The sequence below is a fragment of the Ursus americanus genome, chromosome 5 (genome assembly GCF_024610735.1).
Source record: "Ursus americanus isolate L20-20 chromosome 5, mUrsAme1.1.p, whole genome shotgun sequence".
Lineage (NCBI taxonomy): Eukaryota > Metazoa > Chordata > Mammalia > Carnivora > Ursidae > Ursus > Ursus americanus.
In genome coordinates, this window is record NC_142131.1 from 76,701,383 (window position 1) to 76,729,321 (window position 27,939).

Below are 27,939 nucleotides of genomic sequence, written 5' to 3' on the forward strand. Positions count from 1 at the left end.
GGTGCAGCTGCTTTGGGAACCAGTCTGGCAGTTTCTCAAAATGAGCAACGGAGCTACCATGAGATTCAGCAATTCCACTCCGAGGTACATATCCAAGAACAGTGACGCATTCCACCCATAGCTTGTACAGGAATGTTCACAGCAGCATTTCTCATAACAGCTAAAAAGCAGGAACAATTCAGATGTCCATCAGCTGGTAAGTGGATAAATAAAACACAGCGTACCTGTACAACGGATGAAAATTCAGCCACTAAAAGGAATGGGGTACCAACACGTGCTACAACACGGATGATGCTTGAAAACACTATGCCAGTTAAATAAAGCCAGACACAAAGGACACATTACATGATCCCATTGATAAGAAATGTCCAGAAGAGGCACATCTACAGAGATAGAGAGTAAATAAGCGATTGCTCAGGACTGGGATGGGGGTGGAGGGGAGAGGATGAACCAGAGAGACTGCTAATGAGTACGGATGGCACTTCTTTTTGGAGTGAAAACAGTGTTCTAAAATTTGTTATGACAATTGCACAACTCTGTCTATACTGAAAACCACCAAACTGTACACTTCAAAATGGGCAATTTTGTTTTATTTTTTGCAAGTTATTTATTTATTTGAGAGAGAGAGAGAGAGAGAGAACAAGCAGGGGGAGGGGCAGAGGGACAAGCAGACTCCCCACTGAGCAAGGAGCCCTGCAAGGAAGTCGATCCCAGGACCCTGAAATCGTGTCCTGAGCCGAAGGCACACGCTTAACTGACTGAGCCACCCACGTGCCCCTAAAATGGGCAATTTTAAATGTGAATTGCATCTTAACAAAGCTGCTGTTGGGTTGGTGGGTGGGGAACAAGGTGGCAGGTGGCACTGCTCTGTGGGTGACAGCTTGCTAACCCTGGCTCTAGCCTGTTGAGGGACATATTTTCTTTTTTAAATTATTGATAATTTAGAGAAGTTATTGGTGGTGTCATGGGAACATTTAGAGGATCGAACTGGAGACACTGCTCTCCGGTGTATTTCCTGATGTGGATTTCAGGGCATTTCAAGTTTTCTTGGTCAGAGCCTGATTTTAAACATAACACTCAGTAACTGTTGCTGTTGACGTTGCTGTTGTAGGGGAAACGTTCTGAGCTTGGGATTGTCTTTGATGTTGTCAACATTTCATGTCAAGTCAGAAAGCAGTTTAAATGCTTCTCCCATGTGTTCATCAGATTCACTCCCCTTCATTAGCTGGATTGTCAAACATTTCAAGAACCTGTCTGTTACTTCCCTATGATGTTTATTTCTTCCACCTAATGAATGGCTGCTCTGGGTTTGATCTGAAACCTTCTTTTGTTACAATTAAATTTCGGAAGTCGGAGTTACCTCTCCTGATTTCTTTACTCCCTTTTCCCTCTCGTTTTCTATTAATTTTTATCTGAATTTTTTTAAATACATAAATCTGAAAGTGACAAAAGAAGGTACCTTTATCCATCTACCTGAATCGCAGCTTGCCATTTCTCCCTTATTTTATTGGAGTGTTCCAGAACAACTTTCCAAAACTGCAGAGCAACTGGCATATTCAAGCTTCATCAACATTTCGAATAAACTTTTTGCATCCCATTTGCACTCAGATTTCTCTCCTGGTCTTTGAAAATTTATTTTAGCACCCCTTATATTTTGTAATACATATGTTGTGAGGCGTGGACAGCTTTTTAACAAGCAGACCATCTGGTTACACTTAGCCTTTTTAAAGAGACATCCAAGCCGGATCTGTGCTTAGAGGAGCCCATCTGCAAGACAGACCCCGAAAGCAAACACAAACTATCGTCCATATGGAAGCCGCCGTGACCTCAGGTCCAGCTGAGGCTCCTCCTGTCCACGCATACGACACGTTCCACAGTGACCCTGAGGGAGCTGGCGAGCTGGTGGGAGGAGTGTCTCTGGACGTTATTCCTGCACCTGGACAGTGACAGTAACTTAACTGTATGTGAAAGATACTGAGACCACGTAAATAAGCCAATAAATGGGCCTCAAATGCAGTTTCTCCCTAGCCAAAGCCACAAAGCACCCACAGCCAGTGAAAGAGGTCTATTGGAGGGGAAGGGGGGGTGAAAAGAGAAGTGATCTTAACTGATTATGGTTAAAATATCTTACTTTTGCAAAACTTATGAACACACACAACTGTGCAAACACATGGCAAGGCCCCTCCCGGGGCCCAATAAGGGGCCCAGTGGAAGTGAGAGGCCCCGGAGCTCAGGCATCCTAAGCTTCATGGTAAATTCACCTCTGCTTCTCTCTCAAAACCTTCTGCAGGCACCCGGGCTGCGGGATTCAGACTAGCTCTTTAGCCCGGCACCAAAGTCCCTGCATGACCGGCTTTTACTCGCCTCTCCTGCTTCATCTTCAGCCACCATGCCGGTCGCCTGGCCACTGACTGCTCTCTGAACAGACCACACTGTCTTTCCTCCCTGCCTCTGGGAATGCCTCTGCTCAGGAGGCCCATCATCACTGCACTTCCTTCCCCCACACCCAGCGCTGCAGACGCCAGAAGAGATCCCCCGCCAGGCTCAGGCTCTCACTCCCTGAGCCACGAAGCATATTGGCTCCTCATGCTCACAGTTGAGTCCCTCTCCAGGACACACCCTCAGCCAAAGTGTGCTGCCTAGCCCAGAGTCGTGCCTCTTTCCTGAGGACAGCCACAGCCAACCACTGGTCAAGCTTGGGCACAACTTCAGAGTCGTGCCAGCCTAGAGCTTTTTGGGTTGGGGTCTGCTGAGCCCCATATTGCGGTCGTATTGCTGTGTGATGCCTTGCTCTCCCCATAGACAGTGATCCTGCCAGTGCTCCCCAGGAAGATGGCTGCAGCTGCCATCTCCATGCCCAAGTCACTGCCAGGCATGCCTCCTGGATCCCATCTCTCAGATGGGCCCTCCCTGCCTCCCCTACCTCTCTGCACATCTCTGTCGGGGAGTTTCCTTTCCTTCCTTCCTTCCTTCCTTCCTTCCTTCCTTCCTTCCTTCCTTCCTTCCTTCCTTCCTTCCTTTCCTCCCTCCCTCCCTTCCTTCCTTCCTTCCTTCCTTTCTTCCTTGGTTCCTCCCTCCCTCCCTCCCTCCCTCCCTCCCTCCCTCCCTCCCTCCGTCCCTTCCTGACACAGGCCCCGCATCCTTCCTAACCCACCGAAGGACTCCCAGACCCACCTTCGCACCAGTGTGAGCCCTTGTGAGGTGTGACAGAGGCAGCCACCCTCTGGATTCCCCTTTCTGGGCTCTGGGCAAGCGGTCAATGGCTCCACCATCATAGGCACACAACTGGCAAGCCTGGGATCAGGCGGGCCTGGCTGCAGGCCACTGGTGATGCTGGTCATGTCCTTCCAGGCCATGGTGACCCCATCTCTCACCCCAAAGTGCCCCTCACTCAACCATGGAAGGGAAGGGAAGAGCCCACAGAAACGCTGGCTGGTGGCCCCCTAGCTGGTGGTGAGAGGGGGGCTGGCAGACAAGGAAGAGGGCCCAGGTAAGGGGGTGCTGTGGAATGAATGTTTGTGTCCTCCCCAAATTCATATGTGAAAGCCTAATGCACTAATGTGATGGTATTAGAAGGTGGGGGCCTTTGGGAGGTGACTGGGTCACGAGGGTAAAGCCCCTTACAAGATCGGTGCCTTTAGAAGACACGAGAAAGATGATTCTGCAACCCTCACCAGAACCCAACCATGCTGGCACCCTGATCTCAGACTCCAGCCTCCAGAACTGTGAGAAATACGTATCTACTGTTTAAGCCCCCAGTCTGGCATTTTTGTGATAGCAGTCTGAGCTGACAGGACACAGAGGGAGGGAGCGCTCCTGGCATCTCTGAAGGCTGGGACCGGGACCCAACCGCCAAGTCACTGCTTGTCGAGAGAACCAAGGACCAGGAGGATGGAGAAGGCCAGACAGTGGTCCCCTTGTCCCTGTTGGACCAATCAGTCCCAAGTCTGGAAACAGGGAGCTGGGCCCAGGACAACTCAGAACATCCCACAGGCCCACAGCGTGACCGCCTCCTCCATGGACTCAGCTCCAAATGCACAGAGGCAATACTCAGGCATTGTAGAAAATACGAAGCAAGGCAGGAAGAAGGGAAAATCACCCTTCATTCCGCTGCTCAGAAGCTATCCTTCCAATATTTTGGTTTCTTTCCTCCTGGATGACTGTGAGCCTTTAACATTACCCCAAATGAACAATTTCATACTCGGATACCTCAGAGCCATTATTTTAAAAAATATGTTTAACGTTCTTAAAATGCTTTATAAACATACGTTTAAACGCCTACAAATACTTCCATGCAATGGAGAGGCTTGAACATGTACAAGCATGAAGTCGCTTGTCCTGAGTGAATTCTGAGCCCAGGACAAGCTGGCAAGGCTGCCTCGTGGGCGAAATACCGTGGAGAGCGCTGACACACCCTGCAGGGGCCCGGGATCCTACTGGGTGGCTCTGAAAGCCTGCCAGGCAGGACTGCTCTGTTTCAAGGAAGTGCACGCGTTCAGCATTTTGGAACCCCTGTGATCCTCACCCTTCCTCCACCCACCAGCGTGCCCCAAGCGGGTACCACATGCCAGGAGCCTGAGCTGTGAGGGCCAGTGAGCTGGACACTTAGGTGACTTGCCAGAGAGAGAGAAAGGATGGCTCAAGGTCCCACATGAGGAAGGAGACCCAGGGCTCCACCTCCGAGGCCCAGATCCTGGGCTGTCCCTGTCACTGCCTGCCCGGCCGTTCTCCACTCTCCAGGGAAACAGGAAGCTTGACACAGGACCACTGCAGGGCCTTTCCACCAGACACGCGTCTCTGAAACGGAATTCATGAAAACCGAGGGTGGGTGTCGCTTCCCCAAGATGCTGCATGCGAATGTGAGAGCATATGGAGGACTCTTTCCTGCCAAGACACACTGAGGCAAGAGCCATCTTTGACCTCCTCCCTGGGCCTGCAGGCCGCCCTCTGCCCTGACCCTGGCTCACGCAGGGAGGGCAAAGGGAGTCCACCAGCCTGGCCTGCAGGGCAGAGACATCTGGGAGCACCCTCTGTGCTGGGCCTGGCCCAGCTTCAGGGTATCCAGGGCATGCCTGTTGCCAGCACCCTGAACAGGGCGGGACAGGAGCAGACTATCATCATGGCCTCCTGGGGAACCATATGGAGTACTGTGTCTTTTGTTTTCTGGATTCTGACCCTAAAGGGACTGCCCCTCCCAGGATTAGCCAATTTCTAGAGACAGTGAATAACTCATACAATAGTGTGGTTTTTAAATGCAAACCAACCAATCCAGAGGTTATGATCCAAACACATCCTCTATCAGGCTCTCATACTCAAGGCCCCATCCCCTGCCCAAATCACCCCAGGGACAGGTACCAGATGATTCAGAGCAGTCCCTCTGGCCCAGAGCCCACTGACATTATTCACACTGGCCAATCCAAAGTCTGCTCACCCTGCCTCGCCAGTCCCTTCCTACAGAAACCACAGTCGCCCCCACCCTTTGCCTCCTGGCCCACCCCAGTGCTTCCATGCACGGCTCCCTGCAGCCCTTCCTTCTGGGATCTGGGAGAAACAAACTGTGTTTTCACTGGTAATCATCTTCTGGTCTGTTGGCCTCACTCTGCCTCAAATTTTATATTAACATGCTGTATTTTAAAACACCTCCCCTCCCCATCTCATCTGCCCTCCCTGGCCCTCCTCACCAGGCTCCTGCTCTGCAGGATCCCTCCCTGGATTGCTCGTCTCACTTCCCCCTACCTTTCAGGCTTCAGTGGGGTCACTAACAGGGAAGACTCTCTGAGTTTCCTGACAGGCCACTCGCGGGCCCTGTCCTTACTGCCTGTCACGGCCGCCTCTTCCCACGCACGGCCGACCCCCACAGGTGGTGAGGTCTGAAGGAGGCAGAAGGGGGCCGACACATGCAGTGGATGTGAATGAATGAACGAACGTGCACCTGGGGTAACCAGGCAGCCTGATGCGCAGGCCCACTGCTCGCTTCTTTGCCCAAGGGCAACACACTCACCTCTCCCTTCTCGGCCAAAGCCACCTCCTGATTCCTGATTCCGTGGGAGAGCTCTGGACCACTGGCTCTTGCTCCTCACCATCCTTATCCTCTCTGCTTCATCTCTCTGAGGTGCTGAACCCCAGGGTGCTGCCGACATCCCCTGCCTACCCGGCCCCCCCAGTGTCCGAACCCAGGGAAGGCTGTGAATGAACTATGAAACCAAAAGATGGAGGGTGGGTCGTTCTTTTGCATGCTCTCTCCAGGTCAGCCCTGTGTGTGGAATATAGATCCGGATTGTTCTGTCTCTGGGAAATGGTGGATATGGGCAACTGAGTAAGCAGGGGCCCAGTCTGGCTGTGGAGCCCAAGAGGGGACGATGTGCTTGGGATGAGCTGCTGGAGAGCGGGCACAGTGAGGATCCCAGGCAGTCGCACTGTGTCCCAAGCCTGGGCTCTGGCACCCCCTGCCCGGGGCTGGGGTCCCCGAAGGAGAGCTGAATAATTCACAGTCCTCATCCCTGAGATGTCCTGCTATTTCTCCAACCCGGCCAACCTCCCCCTGCTCCCTCCTCACTCCCCTCTCTCCTTGCCCCTGTGGCTTTTCTTGCAGGAAAGGGAAAGATAAGGGAGGGCTGCCTTCCAAATATAAAATTGCTTGCAGTAATGAGTAACATATTGAAAGATATGAACGCACACAGGCAGAGGAGTCTGATAGGTCCCCCAGGAGGTGCCCCGGCCTCTCCCTTTGCCCCTCCACCCACAGCCTCACACACCAAGAATTCCTGATGTGGGTCAGTTTTCGCCCTGTGCTCTGGTGAACCAAGGCAGCCTGAGCCCAGTCCCAGCTCTGCCCCCAACACTTTCAGCACAGCTCTGTCTTTTAACAAATAAAATGTAATTGTCTTTACTGGGCTAAATGAACAAAGGATCCCACCACCAAAATGAATGAAGGGCAATGACCAGGTCAGTGGTTTCTATGAGGAGAAGCACTTCTGCCACGTGTGCACCTTCCTCACCAGACCCCCCTGCTGGGGCAATCGGAAGTGCAGGCATTCCCTGGCCCACCTTCTCCCAGCAGCTGGGGTTCCTATGGGGTAAAAGCCAGCCCTGCAACTCTGGGCGGGTACGCCTGTGCAGGGCGGGCCCCTGATCCACCTGTCTTCTCTCTGTGAAGGGTGGGACAGCAGAAAGTGAGGACACAGTGGGGTAGGAAGCTATGCTGAGCTAGTCTCAGCCCCCAGCTCGGTGTTTACTGAGCTCATCACAGGCGTTGTGGCAAATGCTTCCAGGCCCCCGCTCCCTCCACCGAGCTCCTGTGGGGAGGAGGGCTACATGGTCAGTTCTGGCTTCACAAGGTCCCTGGCATATTATCAACCACATCCCACCTCCAACTTCTAACAGTTCATGAAGTCGGGGGGCACAGCTCAATCACCTGGGTGCACCCTAAAAATACCAATTCCCAGATCTTCAAACAAAAATCTGTACACAGATGTGCATAGCAGCATTATTCACAAATGCCAAAAGGTGGAAACAACCCAAATGTCCCGCAGATGAACAGATAAACAAATTGTGGCCTAGCCCTACAGTGGAATATTATTCAGCCATACAAGGAACAAAACACTGATGTGTGCTACAATACGGATGAACCTTAAAAACGTTCACTGAAAGCAGACAGACACAAAAGGCCACATACTGTATGATTCTGCCTCTGTGGGATTCCAGAATGGGCAAATCCACAGAGGTGGAATGCAGATTAGTGGCTGCCAGGGGCTAGAGAAAGGACAGGAACGGGGAGTCACTGCTTAATGGGGTCTCCTTTTGGGGTGATGAAGAAATTCTGTTACTACATAATGATGACGGCTGCACGACATTGCGAATGTACTAAAAAGCCGCTGAACTGTATAACGTGGTTAAAATGGCAAATATTGGGTCATGTGAATTTTGCCATAATTTAAAAAACAAAAACCAAGGACAAAACCAAAACCAAAGCAATTCCCAATCCTTACTTCAAAACCTACAGGGGTGAGCCTGGGGATCTGTAACTTTAAGAAGGTGTACCAGGAATTAAAATTAGTCAGAATTTAAGGCCTACATGGAGGAATCTCAGGCACAGATGATCTGCGGCCCTTTCTAGGCCTGATGTTGCGGCCCATGCGCTGGTGTGCACGCCCCACTCCCGAGCCCCACACTGCCAGATCTGTGGAGCTGGGCGGTCACCCAGGCTCATCTGCATAAGCCAGCCCCCAGCCGGTGACTGGCTGAAGAGAGGGCACGTGACCTTATCTGAGCCTATGAGAATCAAGCCGAGAGTTTTGGCTGAAAGGACACCGTGAGAAAAGCCTGTCTTTTGTCAAGTTTCTGGAGGGTGGGAAGTGGGTCTGGGTGGCTGGCAGGTGCCGGGAGCAGCCACGGAGCTGCCTCAAGTCACAAATGTGCCCTCCAGGGGGCACACACGGAGGCCACAGGGATGGAGAGGCTAAGCCTGATGCTGAGCCTCGGGACCCAGTGGCCAACAGCCCCCAGTGCTGGTCTTAAAGTGAGGTGACCAGTCACCTACAGTGTCTGTGGGGGGACAGAAGGCGGCTCCTCAGAGGAGGGGATTCCCAAGTTGCGGGGGGCGAGGGGGTGCTTGAAGCACAGAGAGGAGCTGTGGGACACCAGGTTTGCTCCGACCGAGAACTAGTGCGTTGGAAGTAGAGGGGGCAGAAACTCTGGAGTGTCACCTGTGAAGAGTTCTTAGAAAGGAAGCAGGGGTCCCCCCCACCCATGCTGTGGTGCCTGTCCCTGGAGATCTGTGCATACCACACTGCCTGCCCTCTGCTCCCACTCACCTTGCCTGGTGCACACATGGTCCCGTCCAGGGGGGGCCCCTTCTTGGTCTTGCAAAAGTAGGGGTTGTCAGGGTGGCTGCACCACAGCTGCTTGCACGGGTCGAAGGTCCGGAACTGGAAGAGAGCACTGCAGCTCGCCCAGCTGCCTCCCACTGCCGGAACCCTCCGGGGGCCCGCCCTGTCCCCCAGGGTCCTCTTGGACAGGGCGGACGCAGGCACACCTTGGCTGCCCAGGACAGGCCTGTGCGGTGCCCTGCGCCCTGTGTGATTCTGAGGCCGTGACAACCTCCAGCATGCAGTGGCTGCTTCCTGTCACCTGTCTCGGAGCCTGCACAGACAGCTGGGAGCCAGTGTACCTGGCGGGAAGGCTGTGTGGGCATCCCTCTGGCCCAGGTAGGAGTGGCTGGGAGGGGCTGTCACTGCAGGGTCCCATGGGCACCTACTGTCCGCCCGCTGAGGACTCCACCTCCTGAAGCCCTCCCCTCTGTCCTTCTCTTGCTTCAGCCTTGGCCTCTGTTCCCTGGACCACAGTCACCTCTTCTCTGGCCTTTCCGCTTACTGTCCTTCCTCCAGGATGTCCCTCAGGGATCCAGCTGAAACTCAGACATGGCCATGCCACTCCCATTTCTAGAGCTCCCCATTGCAATGAGAATCAAGCCCACCAAATTCTTTAGGCAGCTACGCAAGAGCTTAGACCACCTCCATCAATACCTGAGCCCACCACTTGCAGCTCTGTGGCCTTAGGCATGTTACCTAAATGCTCAGTTTTCCTCAAATGTAAAATGGGAATACTTCGCTTGCTTCCTTCCTGCAGCTGAGAGGAGCTTTAGGTCTGACACTAATGGACACTAAAGCTCTTGCCACATTGCCTTGGATCAGCAGGTTGGTTCTGATGAGTGGGGTTCCTGCTGCTGGCTCTGCCCTGGTGCCAGACCCCAGGGACAACTGGTTGCGCCTCTGTATGCTATGTGCCCTCACCTCTAGGCCTTTGCACATGTGATTCCTGCCTTCTGCAATGCCCTCTCCTCCCACTAGCCTTTATACCTCACTTCTTTCTCAGGGACGCCCTCCAAACACTGCAGGCAACACAAGGGCCTCATCAGCACCCCTCCCCCCATCCCTTGCGGATCCCGTGGTCACAGCCCTTGTCACCAGGACCATGTCTGGTCTGGCCAGGTAGGCACTGGGTGCTGAGCGGGTGAGGTGAGTGGATGCAGAGGGAGAGACTGACGCTCTGGAGGCCTGCTCCACCGCGCCCTCAAGAACCACCCCAACACCCATCACTTCCTAAGAAGCTAGCCAGACGGGGCAGGAGCACCCAGGGGTGCTCGGACACTCACCGCCGTGCACATCATGTAGCCCAGGCCGAAGTCGAAGCGGCACTGCTCGTTCATGGAGTAGTGCAGCCCCGGGAGCTGGGGCAGCGCTGGCCAGTCGTGGGCAAAGGGGTCGTCCCGCAGGCAGTCATAGGAGCTGTGAGGGGACACGTGGGTGCCACAAGCAGCCTTCAGCGGGGAGCGTCCAGACCATATGAGGCAGCTGCAGCCCCTTCTGGAGTCATGGTGGGGGGCCTGTCTGCACACTACAGCCCTCAGCCGTGCTGCCTCAGTTTCCCTGCTGCATCTCTTTTCCTTGATGTAAGCTCCGGGGCATCCCATCAAAGGTGCAGCAGCTGTGCCCACTTTCCATTCAAGGCTGAGCCCCCTGACAATGGGACCTCCCCCACCATGCACACACTGACCTGAGGGCTCTCCCTTCCTTCCCCTGCACCTTGGGCTGGAGGACTGAAGTCTGAGGCCTCAGGTGAGACCCAGGCACATGGGGGGTTGGGGCATCCATCCTCCTAGAGCTGAGCCCAGGGCTGCGGGGTCGTCCTGTGGTGGTACTCACTGCAGGTAGCGGCTCAGCTCCTGCTGGCTGCAGCGGGACCAGTGGAAGCGGTGGAAGGCGGCCTGCACCAGGGGCGCCATGATGCTGCCCAGCCGCACCTCGTCGCCACAGCGGTTGCCCTGCCCGTCGTGCTCCATGCCCAGCCTATGGGGGGGGGGGGAGGGCAAGGCAGCCTCATTGGACCCTCCCCTGGCCGCACTGACCTGGCAGCCGGGGGGCCGCCCCAGCCTCCCCCAGCGCCTCCCCGGAGCTTTCACTGGTCTGCGCTGAGTCGGGTTTTCCACCAGCTAGATTCTTTTTTTTTTTTTAATGATTTTTTATTATATTATGTTAGTCACCATACAGTACATCCCTGGTTTCTGATGTAAAGTTCGATGATTCATTAGTTGCGTATAACACCCAGTGCACCATGCAATACGTGCCCTCCTTACTACCCATCACCAGCCTATCCCATTCCCCCACCCCCCTCCCCTCTGAGGCCCTCAGTTTGTTTCTCATAGTCCATAGTCTCTCATGTTTCATTCCCCCTTCTGATTACCCCCCTTTCTTTATCCCTTTCTTCCCCTACCGATCATCCACCAGCTAGATTCTTAAAGCCAGGGGCGAGCGGGAGACGTGTCCAGAGGCCGCCCCTTGGCATCCTGCCCTCCAGGGGGCACTGTTTCATGAGCAGGCAGCAGAGACGGGAGGGGGTGGGCATCCGTAGCCAGAGCTTCTACACACTCAGCAGTGTGGGCTCACGTCCCTGCACCCACCCAGTGGCACTACCAGTGTCCCCAAATTCAGGGGGTGCCTGGGGGCTGCACACCTGGGTGGAGCTGTGGCTTCCCAGTCTCCGGCTCTCTAATTCCAGGCAGGGCTCCCTCAGAGGTGTGTAAAATAGTGTGTAAAATGGGGTAAGGTGTGTAAATGGGTGTGTAAAATGTAAGGAGGCGCCCTGCCTGGGGGGTTGAGTGACATAATGCCTGGAAGGCCCTCAGCACCCTCTTGGCCCTTTGATTTGTTCCCTTGGCAGAACGTGGACCTCAGGCCTGCCCTGTGCAGTGCTGGGGTCAGGACTTTACACCCCAGGTGCTTTTCACACAGGATATGTCCCCCCCAGGGCACAGAGGCTCGATCTTCCCCAAGCAACAAGGACAGCGAAGCCACTTACACGTGGCCGGTCTCGTGGGCCACCACGAATGCTGAGGAGAAGCCATCCTCGTGGTTCAGAGTGCAGCTGCGGACGGGGTGGCACATCCCAGTGACAGGAGCATAGCCTGGGAGGAGACAAAGGGCAGCTCTAGCTCCCAGGCCCAGAGCTGGGCCTGAATCAGGGGTGCCCTCCCCAAAGCCCCCCAACATCCCCAGAGCAAACGAGCCAAACCAACTGCCCCCCTCCAGCTGGCACAGCTCAGGTGACGTGCACCCCAGGCAGCCAGCCTCAGCCCTGCCCATCATTGTCCACACTGCAGCCGGGGTCCGTTTCCCAGATACGGGTCTCAAGTGCTAGGACTCCCTGCCACCTTGGCAGCTTCCTGCCTGCTGTTCTCTTTCCTGCCCCCCCATCTTCCCACTTTGCTGAGTAACCTTCTGGTCCCCCGGACAACACCTGCCTTCCACACCTCCTCCCACTGCTGTAGGAACCCTGGTCCTTGAGCCCACTCCCCCTCAGGAGGGTCTTCCCTGGGTCCCCCGTGGCTTCTCCGGGTCCTGTGAGACCCCAGCTAGACCCATTTCCATAGCACACACACAGGGAGCAGTGAGGGTGGACCCCCGAAGCTGCTCAAGGGCAGAGCTCAGGGACGAGAGCCAGCAAGCCACACTGCCCTGCTGTCACGTAGCCAGGACTGGCCAAGAGGACCGAGGAGTAGACCAGCTGCAGACAACAAGGCTGTCGGAGCTCTCAGCCAGTGAACCTGCACTCTGGCTGAGGACAGTCTGAGCCATATTCTTTCTGAAGGGTTCCCCATTTCCAAGGGTCTGTGGGGAAGGAGCCAGACCCAGGCAAGGTGCCTCCAGAGGCAGAGGGTGGGGGGCGGGAGTGGGGAGGGTTGGCTGCAGCAGGCCACATCCCCCAGGCATAAGATGCCCAAGGACACACCCCCCTCACCTGCCCAGCCCCATCCCCACTCAGGTGGCTTAGAAAGAGCCACTGAATTCACAGGTAATGGTGAGGAGACACAGCACATTTTGCTGTGTGGCCCAAAGAAGCAGTCAGGAAATGGAGACACACAGGGACCAAGGGGAGGACTGAGGAATGAGCAAGAACAGCCCAAGCAGGGAGGCGAGAAGGCCTGCAGGTGGTCGGCCCTGGGTGGGCTGAATCTGATCACAGAGTGCGGTTGTTCTTCAGATGTCTACACGGAAGCTTAGAGGACAGCATGCCCATGGGTGAGGAGGGGGAGGCTGGAGGGGGGCATGACCCCGAGACCGCACCTACCACTGAGGAAAACCAGGGAATGGGGCCTAGCCACTTGCCCCCGGACAAGATAAAGAAGTACACACCGAGTTGTGTGTGCAGAGGGGGGCCTTTGCTAAGACACCACCTAGAGGCCCACCAAGCAAGGAGCCTCCACCCTCGGAGGCTGACCTAGCCTCACTCCTTGCAGACCCCACGGGGAGGTCCCAAGGCAATTTGTTCGAGGGGAAGAGTAGAGAAGAAAGGAAGGAGGGCTTGGTGTTAGACTTGTCTGTAAAAGCATCTTAATCGAACCACTGTCTTTCCCCCCTTGTAATAAACAGGAAAATCTGTATCTTATTTTTTGCTCTGCAGATTTTAAGACGATTGTTCTAGAATCAATGTCCCAGAGCCAGACTTGGAGATCTTCTCTTTGTTCGTTGTATGCAAAGCCTGCATGTGCCTATTCACACTACCTAGCATATTACATGGGTCTTTACAGCCTGAAGGTTTGCAAAAGTGTCTTTATGTTCTTCTTTAAACCCTTCCCGCTTATTTTATTTTGCTATTGCTCTTTCTTTCTGGAAATCTTTTTAGATAGATATTGTACCTCTTGGATTGAACCCGTATGTCTTCGTCCTCCTATTTTAATCTTTTTGGATGCCCTTGACTTTTTTTTTAAGATTTTATTTTGATTGATTGATTGATTTAGAGAGCATGCACAAGCCGCAGGAGGAGCAAAAGGAGAGGGAGAGAGAGAATCTCAAGCAGACTCCACACTGAGCACAGAGTACAAAGTGGGGCTCAAACTCACAACCCTGAGGTCATGACCTGAGCTGAAATTAAGAGTCAGGCACTTAACCAACTGAGCCATCCTGACACCCCTGCCCTTGACTTTTTATTTCAGCTTCCGAATTTTCTATTTTACCCATTATATCTTTAGTTTCATAAAAATTCTTTGCTGTTCTCTAATTCTTCCTAGCAACCTGTGCTGGGTTTATGGAATGTATTTTCTCAAACATTCCGGGAACTATCACAGTTTTAAAAAGTTCTTCCCCAGTCTCTAAATTATCTCTGTCTCCTCTAGAGTCAGTTCTCTGATTTTATTTTGCATCTTGGTCTGACTTTTTTGTGGTGTAAGTTTTTTAAGAAAAAAAACGTCTTGCCATCCTTAGCTGTGCTTTCATACTCTGAAACAGAGGAGGAGGCCACTTGCTAGAGAAGTTTTGGTGGTTTCTCTCCCTATGGATCAGTTCTACTTCCCACTTGAGCTCTCACCTGGACAAAAGTGCCGACAGAGCGCTCTATCACCTGGCTTCCTGCTGTGACAGGGAGCTAGCAGCCCCTCCAAATGAAGAGGCACCAACACCAACCAGGAGCCTTACTCTGTGCTCGGTGGGATCTGGAGTCCCACTCTGTGCTCCCACCTGAATCCTATTGTGGCACCAATCTGTGTGGCTAAGGGGGCAGCTGCAGGGCCAGAGAGATGTTTGTTAACACAAACTGATCTGGTCTTTGGTCAGGGTCACTCGGGAAGTCCCCCTAATTATGCAGATATGAGCAACTGGGCCGCAGAAAGAAGCTAAAGGTCAAAAGAGTGGAGGAAGATGCAGGGCAATAAGTGTAAAAATTCATGGAAGGAAGTGATGGATGTAATGACCATGTACATGATATAAGTCTACTTATTTTTATAAAAAGGATCACTAGAATGATCAACCAGAAACCAATAAAAATGACTATCTGTAGAAAATGGGAATGGGGTAAAATGGGTCCACTCTTCTGAATATATATTTTATATAGTTTTTTAAAGCTCTTTCTTTTGAAGTGTGATACACATCCATAAAAATGCACAAGTCATAGGATACAACAAGTGAATCATCACAAAGGGATCACACCTGTGTAGCCACCCCCCCCCGCCCCCCCCGTTAAGAAATAGAACTGTATCAGCACTGCAGCAGCCCCTTCTTGCTGCCTCCAACCAGGACATCCTCTCTCAAAATTAGAGAAAATATTTGCAAATTGTACATCTGATAAGGGGTTAATATCCAAAACATACAAGGAACTCAAACAACTCAATAGCAAAAACAAATAAACAACCCAATTTAAAAATGGGTGGAGGACCTGAATAGACATTTTTTTCAAGAAGACATACAGGTGGCCAACAGACACATGAAAAGATGTTCAACATCACTCATCATCAGGGAAATGCAAATCAAAAACACAATGAGGTATCACTCCACACCAGTTAGAACGGCTAGTATCAAAAAGACTAAGAAACAACAAATGTTGGTGTGGATGTGGGGGAAAGGGAACCCTTGCGCATTGTTGGTGGGAATGTAAATTGGTGCAGCCACTGTGGAAAACAGTATGGAGTTTCCTCGAAAAATGTAAAAACAGAACTATCTTATGATGCAGCCATTCTACTTCTGGGTATTTATCTGAAGCAAACACAACACTAACTCAAAAAGCTGTCTACAGCCCCCATTAACTGCAGCATTATTTACAATAGCCAAGACATGGAAACAACCTAAATGTCCATCAGGGGATGAATGGATAAAGAAGATGTGGTGTATATACACACAGGAATATTATTCAGCCATAAAAAGGAAGTTCTACCATTCACAACAACATGAACGGACCTCGAAGGTATTATGCTCATTGAAATAAGTCAGGCAGAGAATGACAACACCCGTAATCTCACTTGTATGTGGAATCCAAAAAATAAAAAATAAAAGCCAAACTCATAGATACAGAGGCAGTGGGTAGGGGTAGGCAAAATGAGTCAAAAGATACAAACCTCGGGCTATAAGATCTGAGGATGTACTGTACAGCATGAAAACAGTAGTTCATAATACCGTATTGTGTATTTGAAAGTTGCTAGGAGAGTAGATCTTAAAAGTTCTCATCACAAGAAAAAATCTTATAACAATGTGTGGGGATGGATATTAACTAGATGGTTGTGGTCATTTCACAATACATGCATATATCCTATCATTTTGCTGTACACCTGAAACTAATATAATGATACATGTCAATTATATCTCAATGAAAAAAATTAAATTAAAAATCGGAGGAGTGTCAAGCTTCATTTTCCCCCCAATTTGGATATTTGCCTGACCTGACACCATTTGTTGAAAAGACCATCTTTCCCCTCCACTTCACAATAAATCAAGCGTCCATCCGTGCGTAAGTTCAAGTCTAGACTCTCTGTTCTGTCCTAATGATTCATTTGTCAACCCTTGCATCAAAATACACTCTTCAACTACTGTATTTCCGGGAGCACTGAATGCTTCGCTCCCCTTCTCCAATTGCTCTTGACTGCTCTTGGCCCACTGCATTTCTAGGTGACATTAGAATCAACTTGTCGCTATCCCCAACTATTCTGCTGGATCTGAACTTGGTCGGGAGTGCACTTGCATTCTCCTGCAGGTCAGTTTGGAGAAAACTGATTTCTTTACAACAGCGAGTCTCCCTATCCATTAGCATGGCATGCCCACTTCACTGATTTCATCTTTTATAACTTCCGTATGCGTGTTTTACAGTTCTGGGGGTCCAGATCTTGGACATCTTTTGTTAAACTTATTCCTAGGTGTTTGCTATTCTTATTCTTTTATTATTCTAAGTGGTACTAGTTTTCAGATTTTAATCTTTTGCTGTTAGAATACAGAAATTCAATTGATTTTTATATATTGACATTATATCCAGGAAATTACTCAATAATGCTAATGATTTATTTGTAGACTTTTTGGGTTTTCTATGTACACAGCATATTATTTTCAAATGAGAGATTGATTTCTTCCCTTTCTGACCCTTATATTTTTATTTTTTTCTTGCCTTATTTCACTGGCTGGGACTTCCACTACAATGTTGAAGAGAAGTGGTGATAGCAAGTATTCTTGACCCATTCTCAGGTCTACAGGAAATCCTTTCAACATTTCACCATTATATATGATGTTTATTAGAGCTTTTTTTTCTGGTAAGTATCCTTTATTACATTTAGAACATTTTCTTCTACTCCTAGCTCAATGAGACGTTTGATCATAAATGGATATTGATTTTTGTCAAATACTTTTTCTGGATCAATTGAGATGATTCTATAAGCTTTTCTCCTTTGTTCTATTAATTTGGTGAATTACAATGACTGATTTTCGTATGTTAAACTTTACATTCCTAGGATAAGCCCAAATTCATTGTCACATAGTGCTTTTTATACGGAGCACTGGATTTGATTTGCTAATACTTTGTTTGAGATTTTGTGTGTATATATATATGTATATGTATATATGTATATATATATATATACATTTTGTGTGTGTGTATATATATATTCATGGGAGAGACTGGCCTATAATTTTGTTTTCGTAATGTCCATCTCAGATTTTGGTATTAATGTTAGCAGGTGTCATAAAATCAGTTGGAAAAATGTTCCTTTTCTTTTCATTCTGTGAGAGTTTGTGTACGATTGATACTATTCTTCCTTAACGATTGGGAAAAATTCTCTGGTGAAGCAATCAAGTTCTGGAGTTTACTTTGAAGGAAGGCTTTTAATCATGAATTCATTATCTTTAGTTGATCTGAGACTACTCAGCGTTTCCTTTTTTTCTCAGATTTTATGTTTTGTCAAAGAATTTGTACCTTTCATCTAAATTAACAAATTTATCAACATAATACCGTCTCATTATCTTATTACCCTTTTTAAAGTAAGATTTGTAATTATATCCCTTTTATATTCCTAATCTTAGTAAACCTATATTTTCTTCTTTTTTTAAACTAGCATGGCTGGGGGCATTCCAGTTCTTTTTTTTTTTTTAAAGATTTTATTTATTTATTTGACAGAGATAGAGACAGCCAGCGAGAGAGGGAACACAAGCAAGGGGAGTGGGAGAGGAAGAAGCAGGCTCATAGTGGAGGAGCCTGATGTGGGGCTCCATCCTGTAACGCCGGGATCACGCCCTGAGCCGAAGGCAGACGCTTAACCGCTGTGCCACCCAGGCGCCCCAAGGGGGCATTCCAGTTCTAATTTGTGTTTTTCAAAGAACCAAATTTTGGTTTTACTGATTTTCTTTACAGTTGTTATCCATTTCAACAATTCTGCTCTTATATTTATAACTTCCTTCCTTCTACTTTTGTTGAGTTTAGTTAGCTGTTCTTTTTTGAATTTCTTGAGATAGATGTTTCTATGATTGACTCTTCAGCCCTTTTGGTTGATGTGGTTGGTTGGTAAGTTGATAAGGTTATAGATATAATTTAATCATTAAGTTAGCTACATCCACAAGTGTTGATATGTCATGTTGTCATTATCATTTTATTTAAAAATATATTCTCATCTCTACTGTTACTTCCTTGAACCACAGATTACTGATGACCATACTGTTTAATTTTCAAGCAGTCGTAATTTTCCGAGTTATCTTTCTTTTCCCGTGTGTGGTTTCAATCTTCTGTATTCTGCTGAGATTTCCCCATGGCCCCGCGTAGTCTGTTTTGATATGGCTTAGTGCTGCACTCATCAAGAGCGGGTATTCCTCAGTCGTTCGGCGTAGTATTCTATAATTCATTAGGTCGTTTCTTCATTCAAGTCTTCTGTATCCTTACCAATGTTCTCATCTGTTGTTCTATCAGTTACTAAGAATATGTTAAAATCTTCAATTATAATTGTAGGCCTTGTCAATTTCTCCTTTTAGATCTGTCAGTTTTATATAGTTTGAATTTTTAAGTGAAATCCTTTAACTTCTAAAGATGGAAAACTTATTCCAATTTGTTTTTTAAAAATGAGGGGAAGCAAGCAACTCCGCCTTGGATCCTGCCTGGTCTTTGGGCTGCCAGCCCCACGCTCTACACATTTCACCACCCATTTCACCACCTTTGACCTTTGCTGTCCCCCTGCGGGATGCAGTTTCCTGGGGGAAATGGCAGAGGCCCTGGTGGTTTTCCATGAGCCAGGAGGTCACCAGCACTTATGCAGCCCCTCACTGGCTAAGGCGGCCACAGCCTCTCTTTGCCCTGACTCCCTTCCCAGCCTGGACCAAGGCTGCTGGGGACACTTGCAAGGGCCAGTGGCTCATGCCCAGCCTCCCTCCTTTCTGTGCCCGTGCGGAGCTTAGGCTCACCTTGCATGCCCGAAGGCCCGAAGTCTTGCCGCGTGAGGAAGATGGCGTGATCGTGGTACTCGTCATGACCTGTGTCCGGCTTCTGCTGGAGGTAAGCCCAGCGGCAGACATTCTCCAGGCTCTGAGAGGGGTTCCCGATCTCAATGAGGCTCATGGACTGCAGGGGGGCGGGAGAGACGGAAGCGAGGGGTTAGCATCTGGTGGACGGGATGGGAGCTGAGCAGGCTGTAGTGCTCAGAGAACCCCTCTGCTGGGGCACTGGTCCAGGTGGTGCTGAGTCCAGTCTCCCTCAGGACCCACCTCCCACTTGGCTCCACTCTTCTGAGTGGAGGGAAGGCTCCCCACAACTCACCTGAGTGAGTTTCTCCACAAAACCACTGCCCGCTTCTCACGTGAGACATAGAAGCCAAGCTCTGAGGCCATCCAAGGCCTCCCACAGTCCACCCTGCCCAGCCCACTTCCAGGGTCCCCTGCAGTGGTCTATCAGGCTCTTATTCTGGGCGACCCTGGACAGGAGGCAAATGCAACACGGATCTCATGCTGAAGAGCTCACAGTTCTGGCAGGGTCCAGGGCAGGGGAGATGGAACTCCCAATGTGGTGTGCAAGCCCAGGGAAGGGGACGGGAGCCCTATGTTGCCCCCCTGTTTGAAGGTCTTACGGCATGGAGGAGAAAAACTGCACCAGATATAGCAAAGGAGCCACATACAGAACAGGGGCACGGCGATAATTCCCTCAGGAACCACGGATAGGAAGCCACTGGAAGCCCCACATCCCATTTGTATCATGACGCGTACCCAAGAGCCAGGGCTGGCTGCGGGATGGGCAGCACGGCAGCCCGCTCTGCACCATGGCGTTGGTGTTCCCTCTCTCAGTAAGATCTCACAACCACCCTGAGAGGCAGGATAATGAGGCTCAGAGAGGTCAAGTAACTTGCCCTTAGCCACACAGCTGGGAAGCCTAAAACCAGTCTACATTCAATGCCCTGCCCTAAACTGCCTCCCCAAACAAAACATACGTCATATTGTCCCCAAAGCAAGCCTCCCCATGAGGCATGCTTCCCAGTTCTCTCAGCTGTCCTCACACCAGGCAGTGTGTATGCTTCTCTCACTACGGACTCCCACCACCAAAAAGCTCCCTCCATGCAGAGTCGCAAGCATGTGCTTCTCTTTCAGGACCCATCTGTCCATAAAGGAGAGATATGCATTTCCTCGTAGACATATATGCAGGTGTTCTCTTTCTTCTCTGGCATAAATACATCCATCAAGCATAGCCACATATTCCTTTTCATGTATATAAATAGTGAAGAGTAGATATAGGCTATTGCTGGTAAGCCAGGCTGTTCCAGAAGCAGGAGAATGATTCAAGGCCAGAGAGGACGCTCACTGCCAATGTTCTCATGCATTATCCAAGTCAATGAATGACTTACAAGATGGCGCACCAGTTCCCAAGTCCCAAGCAGAGAGCACCTGGGAGATAAGAGTGCTCGTTATAACGAGACATAGTGAGTCCTAATGAAGGAAGTCACAGACTGGGGTGAGCGGTGTGGTGACCAGGACCTGCTGGACACAGGCATAGAGATGGATAGCCCAGGAGAAGCCACAGCAGGGAAAGGGAGGTGCAGGACTGCCCCAATCATGACCAGGCAGAGAGTGTGACTACCTCTGGCCAGAGAGCTGTGAGAGAAAGTGCCCTGTGCCTCTTCCTGGTCGGAGTATTTAACTGCCCACAGGAGACCCTGCAGAGATCTCTCCTCGCTATCAGCAATGTCGAGATGGTGGCTGCTCTGTCACCCAGGCCCTGAGCGACAGAGACACGGAACACGTAACAGGAGCAGGAAATAAGTGTCTGTTGTCACAAGGCCGTAGCACAACTTTGCCCACCCTGACTGACACAGGAGAGGCAGAGGGAGTGTGGCATCTGTGTCCCATCTAAGCCAGGCACCTGCAGGTCAGCCCGAGTCCCTGCCAGGCAGTAGCTGCCTCCAGAAAACCTCGAGAGGTCACAGCTCTGAAGAAGGAATCTGAGAGGATCCCCTTCCTAGGGAACGAGCTTTGGGTAGAAGGAGAAGGGAAAGACTCTCATGGGCAGATGTGATTTGGGGCTAGAATTTGGGGCCTGTGCTCGTACCCACTGAGCTTAAGATTGCCAGGGCAAGCCCCAGTCAGAGAGAGATCGCCAGGCTGCTACTGAGCGCTCGATCTAGGACAGCCACAGAGCCCCCACTGGAGTGCGACCTCCCCACTCAGCAGCCTTGCTGGGCTGCCTCCCACGGCAGAGGCTGTTTCCTCCAGGGCCGTGTCTACCGCCCACGTGTCAGGAGGTTATTGCCCATGATGGGCTGGCCTGCCCTCGGGGTCCTTAGGGTTCCTCGTGTTGGGCTAATTCTAGTCTGGTTCCCTCCAAGGCCCTGGTGGGCTGCAGTTACTTGTGCCTCGACTTGTCTGACAACAGCAGCCCAGGCCCCCTTCGCTAAAACATCCCCTCTGTCCACCTGGGTCCGACCCCAGGCTCCGCTGCAGGAGGGCTCAAGGCCTGGCTGATCCCAGCACCACATCTTTCTGGCACGGTGATGGCTTGGAGTGAGCACATAACCAAAGTGGGCCAGGGAGCTGGAAAGGTGTGAGACCGTGAGTCTGGAGCTGCTGGCACCCCACCACCACCACCATGGGAGGAGACCCCACCTGAGGAAGAAGCTGACACAGAGAGAGCAGGGCCCAGGCTGGAGAAGGGTCAATTCCCAGTGTCCTCACATGACCACCCGGCTCACCCAGGCCTGAGGCCAGCCTGCTGTGGATCTGTTCTTTATGTCACTACATAACAGGTGATTCCAAAAATGCATGGCCTGAAAAACTCCAAACATTTATTATCTCACTATTTCTGCGGGTCAGGAATCCAAAAGCGACTTATCTGGGTACTCTGGCTCAGGGTCTCTCCTGAGATTGCTGGCAAGCTGAGGCTAGGGCTGAGGTCTCATCTGAAGGCTCCCCTGGGGGAGGACCAGCTCCCACGCTTGCTCGCATGGCTGCTGAACCAAGGGTTCCTGCCGCACCCAGAGCAGTCACCTACCACAGCCTGCTTCCTCCAGCAACAGCGACCCCAGAAACGGCAAGACAGTGCGCATCCAAGACAGGAACCATAGTCTATTTAGACGGGAATCTCGGTCCTGCCCACACTCAAGGGGAGGGGACTATGCCACGGCATGATCACCAGGGGTTACCAGGGGCCCTCCTAGAGGCTGCCTGTCGCAGAGATGCGTCTCATTTGTGTGTGTCACTCGCTACTGAGAGTCTTGAGCAATGCTCTTCTTCCTTGGGGGAACCACGGGAACCCCAGTCAAGGGCAGTGGCTGGTCTCTGGGGTCCAGCTGGTGCACCCCACCCCAGTGGGAGAAGAGCTCTGGCCACATCTTTGAGGAGTCCAAAGTCTGGCCAGAAAGACACACCCATTTCAGGGCCAGAGGGCAGGAAAAGGACCATGCGGTTAGGGACAGAACCAAAGGCAGGAACCAGGCTGAAAGAGGCTGAGAGCGAGCAGGAGGGGAAGAGAGAGAGGCCAGAGCACTCAGGAGGTGGGCTTGTGGGAAGTGCTGGAAGGGTGTTGGACCTCCAAGTGCTGACGGGGCCAGGCAGGTGATGTAACTCAGTGAGGCAGGTTGGCTGTAAGAAAAACAGATCTATCTTTTGTGTTGCCTGTTGAGAAGGGATAAGCGTACACAGAAATATTTCCCCACCATGGTAAAGAAAGTAGGGGTCGATCAGTGGTAAGCAAGCACAGTAGCAAAGCCAGGAGCCCCTACACAGTTGTCAGGGTGACAGTACCCAGCACCCCGTTACTGTAGGTATGCAGAAACGGGGACCCCCCAAATTCCCAGATGGGATTTCTGGGGCCAATCTTTGAATCCGGAGCTTCTAAACTAAGCCCATCTCCTAATAAATGTTGACCCCACTTAAAGTCAGTTATGTGGACAAAACAAAACACTTGCCCCCGGTCACCGGGTTGAGAACCCCAGAATAAAGGTCCTCAGGCAGACAGCCCCGGAAACATGCCCTTCTCAGCTGGCCCCGACACCAGCGAGCGCCTCCTTCCTCCCAGAGATTCCTATGGTTCAGCCCAGCCGCCCAGCCCCTCTGGCAGCCCGAGTAATTTTGCTGCTGCGGCAGGATAATTTATTGAAATATTGATTTGCGTTTTGTTCTCGCCTTGTTTCTTTGCCCATTTCAAGAAGGCAGCCTGCCACGTGCATTCTCGGATCCCATGGGGGCTTGGGCTGCAGGGTCTCGAGCAGAGATTGTCTGGGACCCCCTCTCAATTTTTGGGTTCTGAGGACACTCCCCGGGGGGAGAGGGGTGGAGAGAGGGGCTGCAAAGGGCTGCACCAGGATGGAGTGGTTCTTGGGAGGCAGATCTCAGAGAACGCTGGCTGTGTGCTGGGCTCTGGGAGCGAGTGGCCCAGATGGGACTCTGAGAGAGGGAGGAGGAGGGTGATGTCAGCTTTCGGGCATCCAAGAGGCAGAGCTGCTTGTATATCCTCTCTCTCTGCCTATGTCTCAACTTTCTCAGGGTTCTGGCCCATCTAAGATGAGCATAAAGGAACCTAGGACCAGGATCCTCATCCTTGCTGGGTCTGGAGCATTCAGGACAGTGTGGATACGAAGGGCCCAGACTGAGAGCTGATAGTGACCTGTGCTCCGTAGCAGGCACTGGGCCTCTGGGTCATTGAGGGGGGAGGGGAAACGGGAGGGGGACAGTGTGGAACAGGAGCATTGCTGGTGCCCTATTAGCAGAGTCCAGATCACACCGTGACAGAAGATGAGCAGGGGAGGTGTGGGGCTGGTAGGTGGGGGAGGAGTGGGCTTCTGGCTTTGGTGGAAGGTGGCAAGGGGGCCTACACGGGATGTGTGAGGAGAGGAGTGCGAGCTTGCAAGGGAAGTGTGGGGTCCGCAGCTCTTGGGGACACCGTCAAGGGATTGTCTTCTGCCTGGCTTGCTTGCTTGGTAAGAGCTTGGCAGTTTTGCTTTGGAGCACTCTCCCGTTTATCCGGGTACAGCTCCTGGGGGATCAGTCCAAGTGCTCTGCCCACCCCTGACAAGGGCTGGCCTGGAACCGCAGAGGCTCAAAAGGACTGAACAGGTTGAAGCAGGCTTTTTCCTGGAGAAAACCCCCCAAAACAACCTCCCATGAGCCTCTGCCTCCTGCACCCCAGATTTAGCCTTTCCTCCACCTGCTCCTCCCACTTCCTGAGAGCCACCTGGCCCTCCCACAGGTTTCTGGAGCTTTGGAGGACTCCTGGCAGACAGAGATATCCAAGCAGAGGAGAGAGGAGAGCCCAGGAGAGGGGTCTGGGCCAGCCCACGTGGGTCACTTGGACTCTGACGGTTCCTCCTGCTCCAACCCCACCCCCATCTCTGCCACCCAGCCGCATCCACACAGCCCTCTGATGGGCCCCACTCTCTGGGGCCCCATGGACCCTGCCCTATTTTTGCCATGGACCACAGCTCTTGAGGGAGACGAGGAAACCTCTATTTCTCCCATCTGGATCTCCTTCCAAAGTGCCAGAGACTGTGAGAGTTGCCAGCTCGCTTGGATCACCTGCGTTCCTCCCAGCCCTCAAGGCACCTGTCTCTTGGCTGCCTGCTCGCCTCTACACGGGTTTCTCTAGGAAAACCTGTTTGTACAACTCACCTGTTCCCACCTGTGCAGGGATGGGGACCATGCGTGAGCCCAGCAAGTGGGTGGCCACAGCACCGGCAAGGACCTCGCAGATGGGACGCTCCTCCCCCCGGGGGGAGCCGTGGGCCCCAGCTGCACAGAATGAATTGCAGTACAGTGGTGGTCATGCTGTGTTCACCATGGAAGGGGCATTTCTGCACCCTGGGGGCTGGGTGGGTAGCTCCAGGTTTATAGGTAGCCCCTAATTTAAACTGTACAATTGCCCTAAGATATAGCTGCTGTTATTATCCAGAGGAGGAACCGCATCGGGGACAACTGAAGTAAACAGCCCCAAGTCTCACTGCTACACCGCGGTGGAGGTGGGTCTGGAAGCCACGCTGCAACCCGAAATGTTCTATTCCCAGGGCCAGAGGGACGGGAAAGCAAGGGTGGGGCCCCGAGGTGGCCACCAGGTGGCGCTGCTGCCACAAGAACGGCAGTGCAGGGTCGCCGGCTGCGAGGACACCCCATGCTAGGCTGCTGCTCTAAGCCCAGGCAGGCACAGGGCAAAGGGGACTTTGGAGGCTAGAGACAATCTCTGGGGTCCCACCCTACATACGCCAATTAAGACCTGTTCAGAAGCTGTGTTCCAATCACTGCTCTCTGACATTTCCATTGTTTGCCCTTGAATGAACTGAATTACTTATGTTCTTCCCTCCTTCTGTCAAGGACCAGTAGCCTGGAGGCTGGTCTAGCAGCCTGGAATAGCATGCAGCCCTGGGGCAGCTATACTGGTGCAGACCGGGTCGGGGAGCCCCACAGACCCCAAACCTGTCCAGCAGCTCGCCAGGGCAGGTGACGGGGGGCTCACCTGGGCAGTATGAGAGTCCCACGGTTGGAGACCTGCTCATCTCTCCTCCGCGTGTGCTCTGGAACAAGTTACCTCACTGCACTGAGCTCCCCACCTGCAGAATGGTTGCAACCACAGTACGGAGCCAGGAGCACAGGGGCTTCTGTCAGTGACGGTCAGCACCTACAAATGTTCCCTGTACCGGCGCTGCGGTGGCAATGATGATAAAGATGCAGGCTTGATGCCAGGCCCTTGCAGAGCCGGCCCACCTTCAGGGGCTGCCTGCAGCTCATGTTCCAGGAGATCGGGCTTCAACCCACCAAAGCCGGCTCAACTGCCCCGGGCAGCGTGCCCAGAGCCCAGACCTGCAAAAGCGCAGGCCCGCTGGCTTCAGGCGAGCAGAGCATGCTTCCTGACCTTGGCACTGCTGACACTGGGGGCCAGGTACTCCTGTTGGGGATGCTGTCATGTGCAAAGTAGGGGGTTCAGCAGCACCCCAGTCTCTGCTGCTGGATGCCACTGGCATCCTCCTGGGGGGACAGCAAAGTCAGCCTCCGTGGGGAAGCAGCCAAGGGGAGCAAGGGGAAGGAGCCTGGGGCTTGCACACCCCACCCAGTGGACTAATAGCATTGCAGCCTCCTCAGAGCAAAGTAGCTCCCACGGTGTGACCCACACAGGCCACCCGCCTCCTGGAGCAAGCATCCTCATGCGCCTGCCCCGTGGCTGCTCTGTGCGAATGAAGTGAGCTCAGAGGTCATCATGACGGACATCTCGGACGGGAAACAGGCCTGAGGCCAGAAGGCGAGCCCCTTCTTTCTCTGCTTGGGACTCCCACCCCATGAAGGCACGCTCCAGACATTTTCGCAGAGCCTGGGAAGCTATTTCCAGAGAAAGCCAAGCTGCCAGCATGGGATTCTCAGCACGAACCTTCCCAGGCTTAGCCATGGCAGCCTCTGAGGGACAGGGCCCAGCCCCTGCGAATCCTCGCGCTTCTCTGGACCCTGGGAAGTCTGGCTCGGGAGGTAGGCCGGGATGACAGGGGCCAACTACCATTAAGTTGGGGCATGGGACCCAGACTCTGGGGAGACTGGGAACTGTCCCTGAGGTACTCCAAATCCCCTCATACCGATAGGGCAGCTGAGGTCCAGCACAGGTGAGCACTGGCCAAGGACGCACAGTAAGAGAGACGGTGGCACTAGGCCCTGGGACACAGAACCCTCGTCCCCCGCACTCTCTTCTCTTGCTTCCCACTAAGGCATGCACAGCCAGAATTTCTTAGACCTTTCCCCTCCAATGCTGAAAAATTCGTACGAGCGCTCCACACTTGGTCTTGACTTGGGTCTTTCATGACCAGATATCTTATGTTCTTCTCTGATTGTCCCCAAGTCTCTGATTTCCATTTGCTTTGATTTCCATCATCCTAGGAAATATTTAAAATGAGAACAGTTCAGTAGCTTTGGTGCCTTCTCAAAAAAATCAATTGAAAAGCCAGTTGCTATGCAACCCTCAAGTGTTGCTGATGTTCTGCTCCCTGGCTGATGGCATATTGTATAAAATAAGATAATCTCTTTTCTTCTGTCTCTCTTTTTTTTTTTTTTAAGAAATGGAGAAAAATGTTGTTTTAGGAAAAACTTGAGATAACTCAGAGGCTTCTCATAAGCTGGAAGACAAACAACATGTCACTCGTGTAAATACTCCTGATTTTATCCCCTCTGGAGCGTCGTGGGGTCTGGGGACAGGCTCGGGGGAGCTGGTCTATTCCCATCACAGTTTGGAATGAATGACAGGATCTGAATACGTGGGCCACTTTCTGCCCCGAGTCTGTCTTGGCGTCATTGCCCCAGCTGAGAACCCCAGATCTTGGGGGGCGCCGCTCAGTCCCCTCTCCTCACAGGGGTCCCGGCTACACTCATCTTGGCTTGCCTGATGCTTAAACCCGTGCAGGGATGGGGTTCTCCCTCCTTGCCAGGAAGTAGGAGTTCCCTGAAGAGCAGCTCACCGGAACACACGTGCAGATGAGCCAAACCCCATCTGCAGACCCCCAGTCTAGAAGCCCTGCCCAGTTGCTCCCTGAATGAGGAGACCTCATTCCCTCCGACACAAATGCTGGGCTACTTGTTCCTCAGACCCCGAGGGTGGGTGGTCATCGGCCCGGCCACTCCATCCGGGGCCACCCCTGCTCGATTTCCTTCAAGATGCTCCCCTCAAAGGAAACTCTGAAACGATATTGTTTCACTTGTGACTTCACGG

At 52.1% G+C, this 27,939-nt stretch overlaps 1 protein-coding gene across 1 annotated transcript in view; it reads right to left on the minus strand.

The window, feature by feature from the left end:
• ADAMTS2 (ADAM metallopeptidase with thrombospondin type 1 motif 2) overlaps positions 1-27,939 on the minus strand; it is a 222,383-nt gene that overhangs the window by 34,974 nt on the left and 159,470 nt on the right. Inside the window, exons 6-10 of the mRNA XM_045794972.2 lie at positions 19,191-19,347; positions 11,857-11,962; positions 10,704-10,847; positions 10,154-10,286; positions 8,814-8,927 (exon numbers count right to left, since the gene is read on the minus strand). Of these exons, the coding sequence (XP_045650928.2) occupies positions 8,814-8,927; positions 10,154-10,286; positions 10,704-10,847; positions 11,857-11,962; positions 19,191-19,347 (654 nt within the window). The remainder of the gene's footprint in view (positions 1-8,813; positions 8,928-10,153; positions 10,287-10,703; positions 10,848-11,856; positions 11,963-19,190; positions 19,348-27,939) is intronic.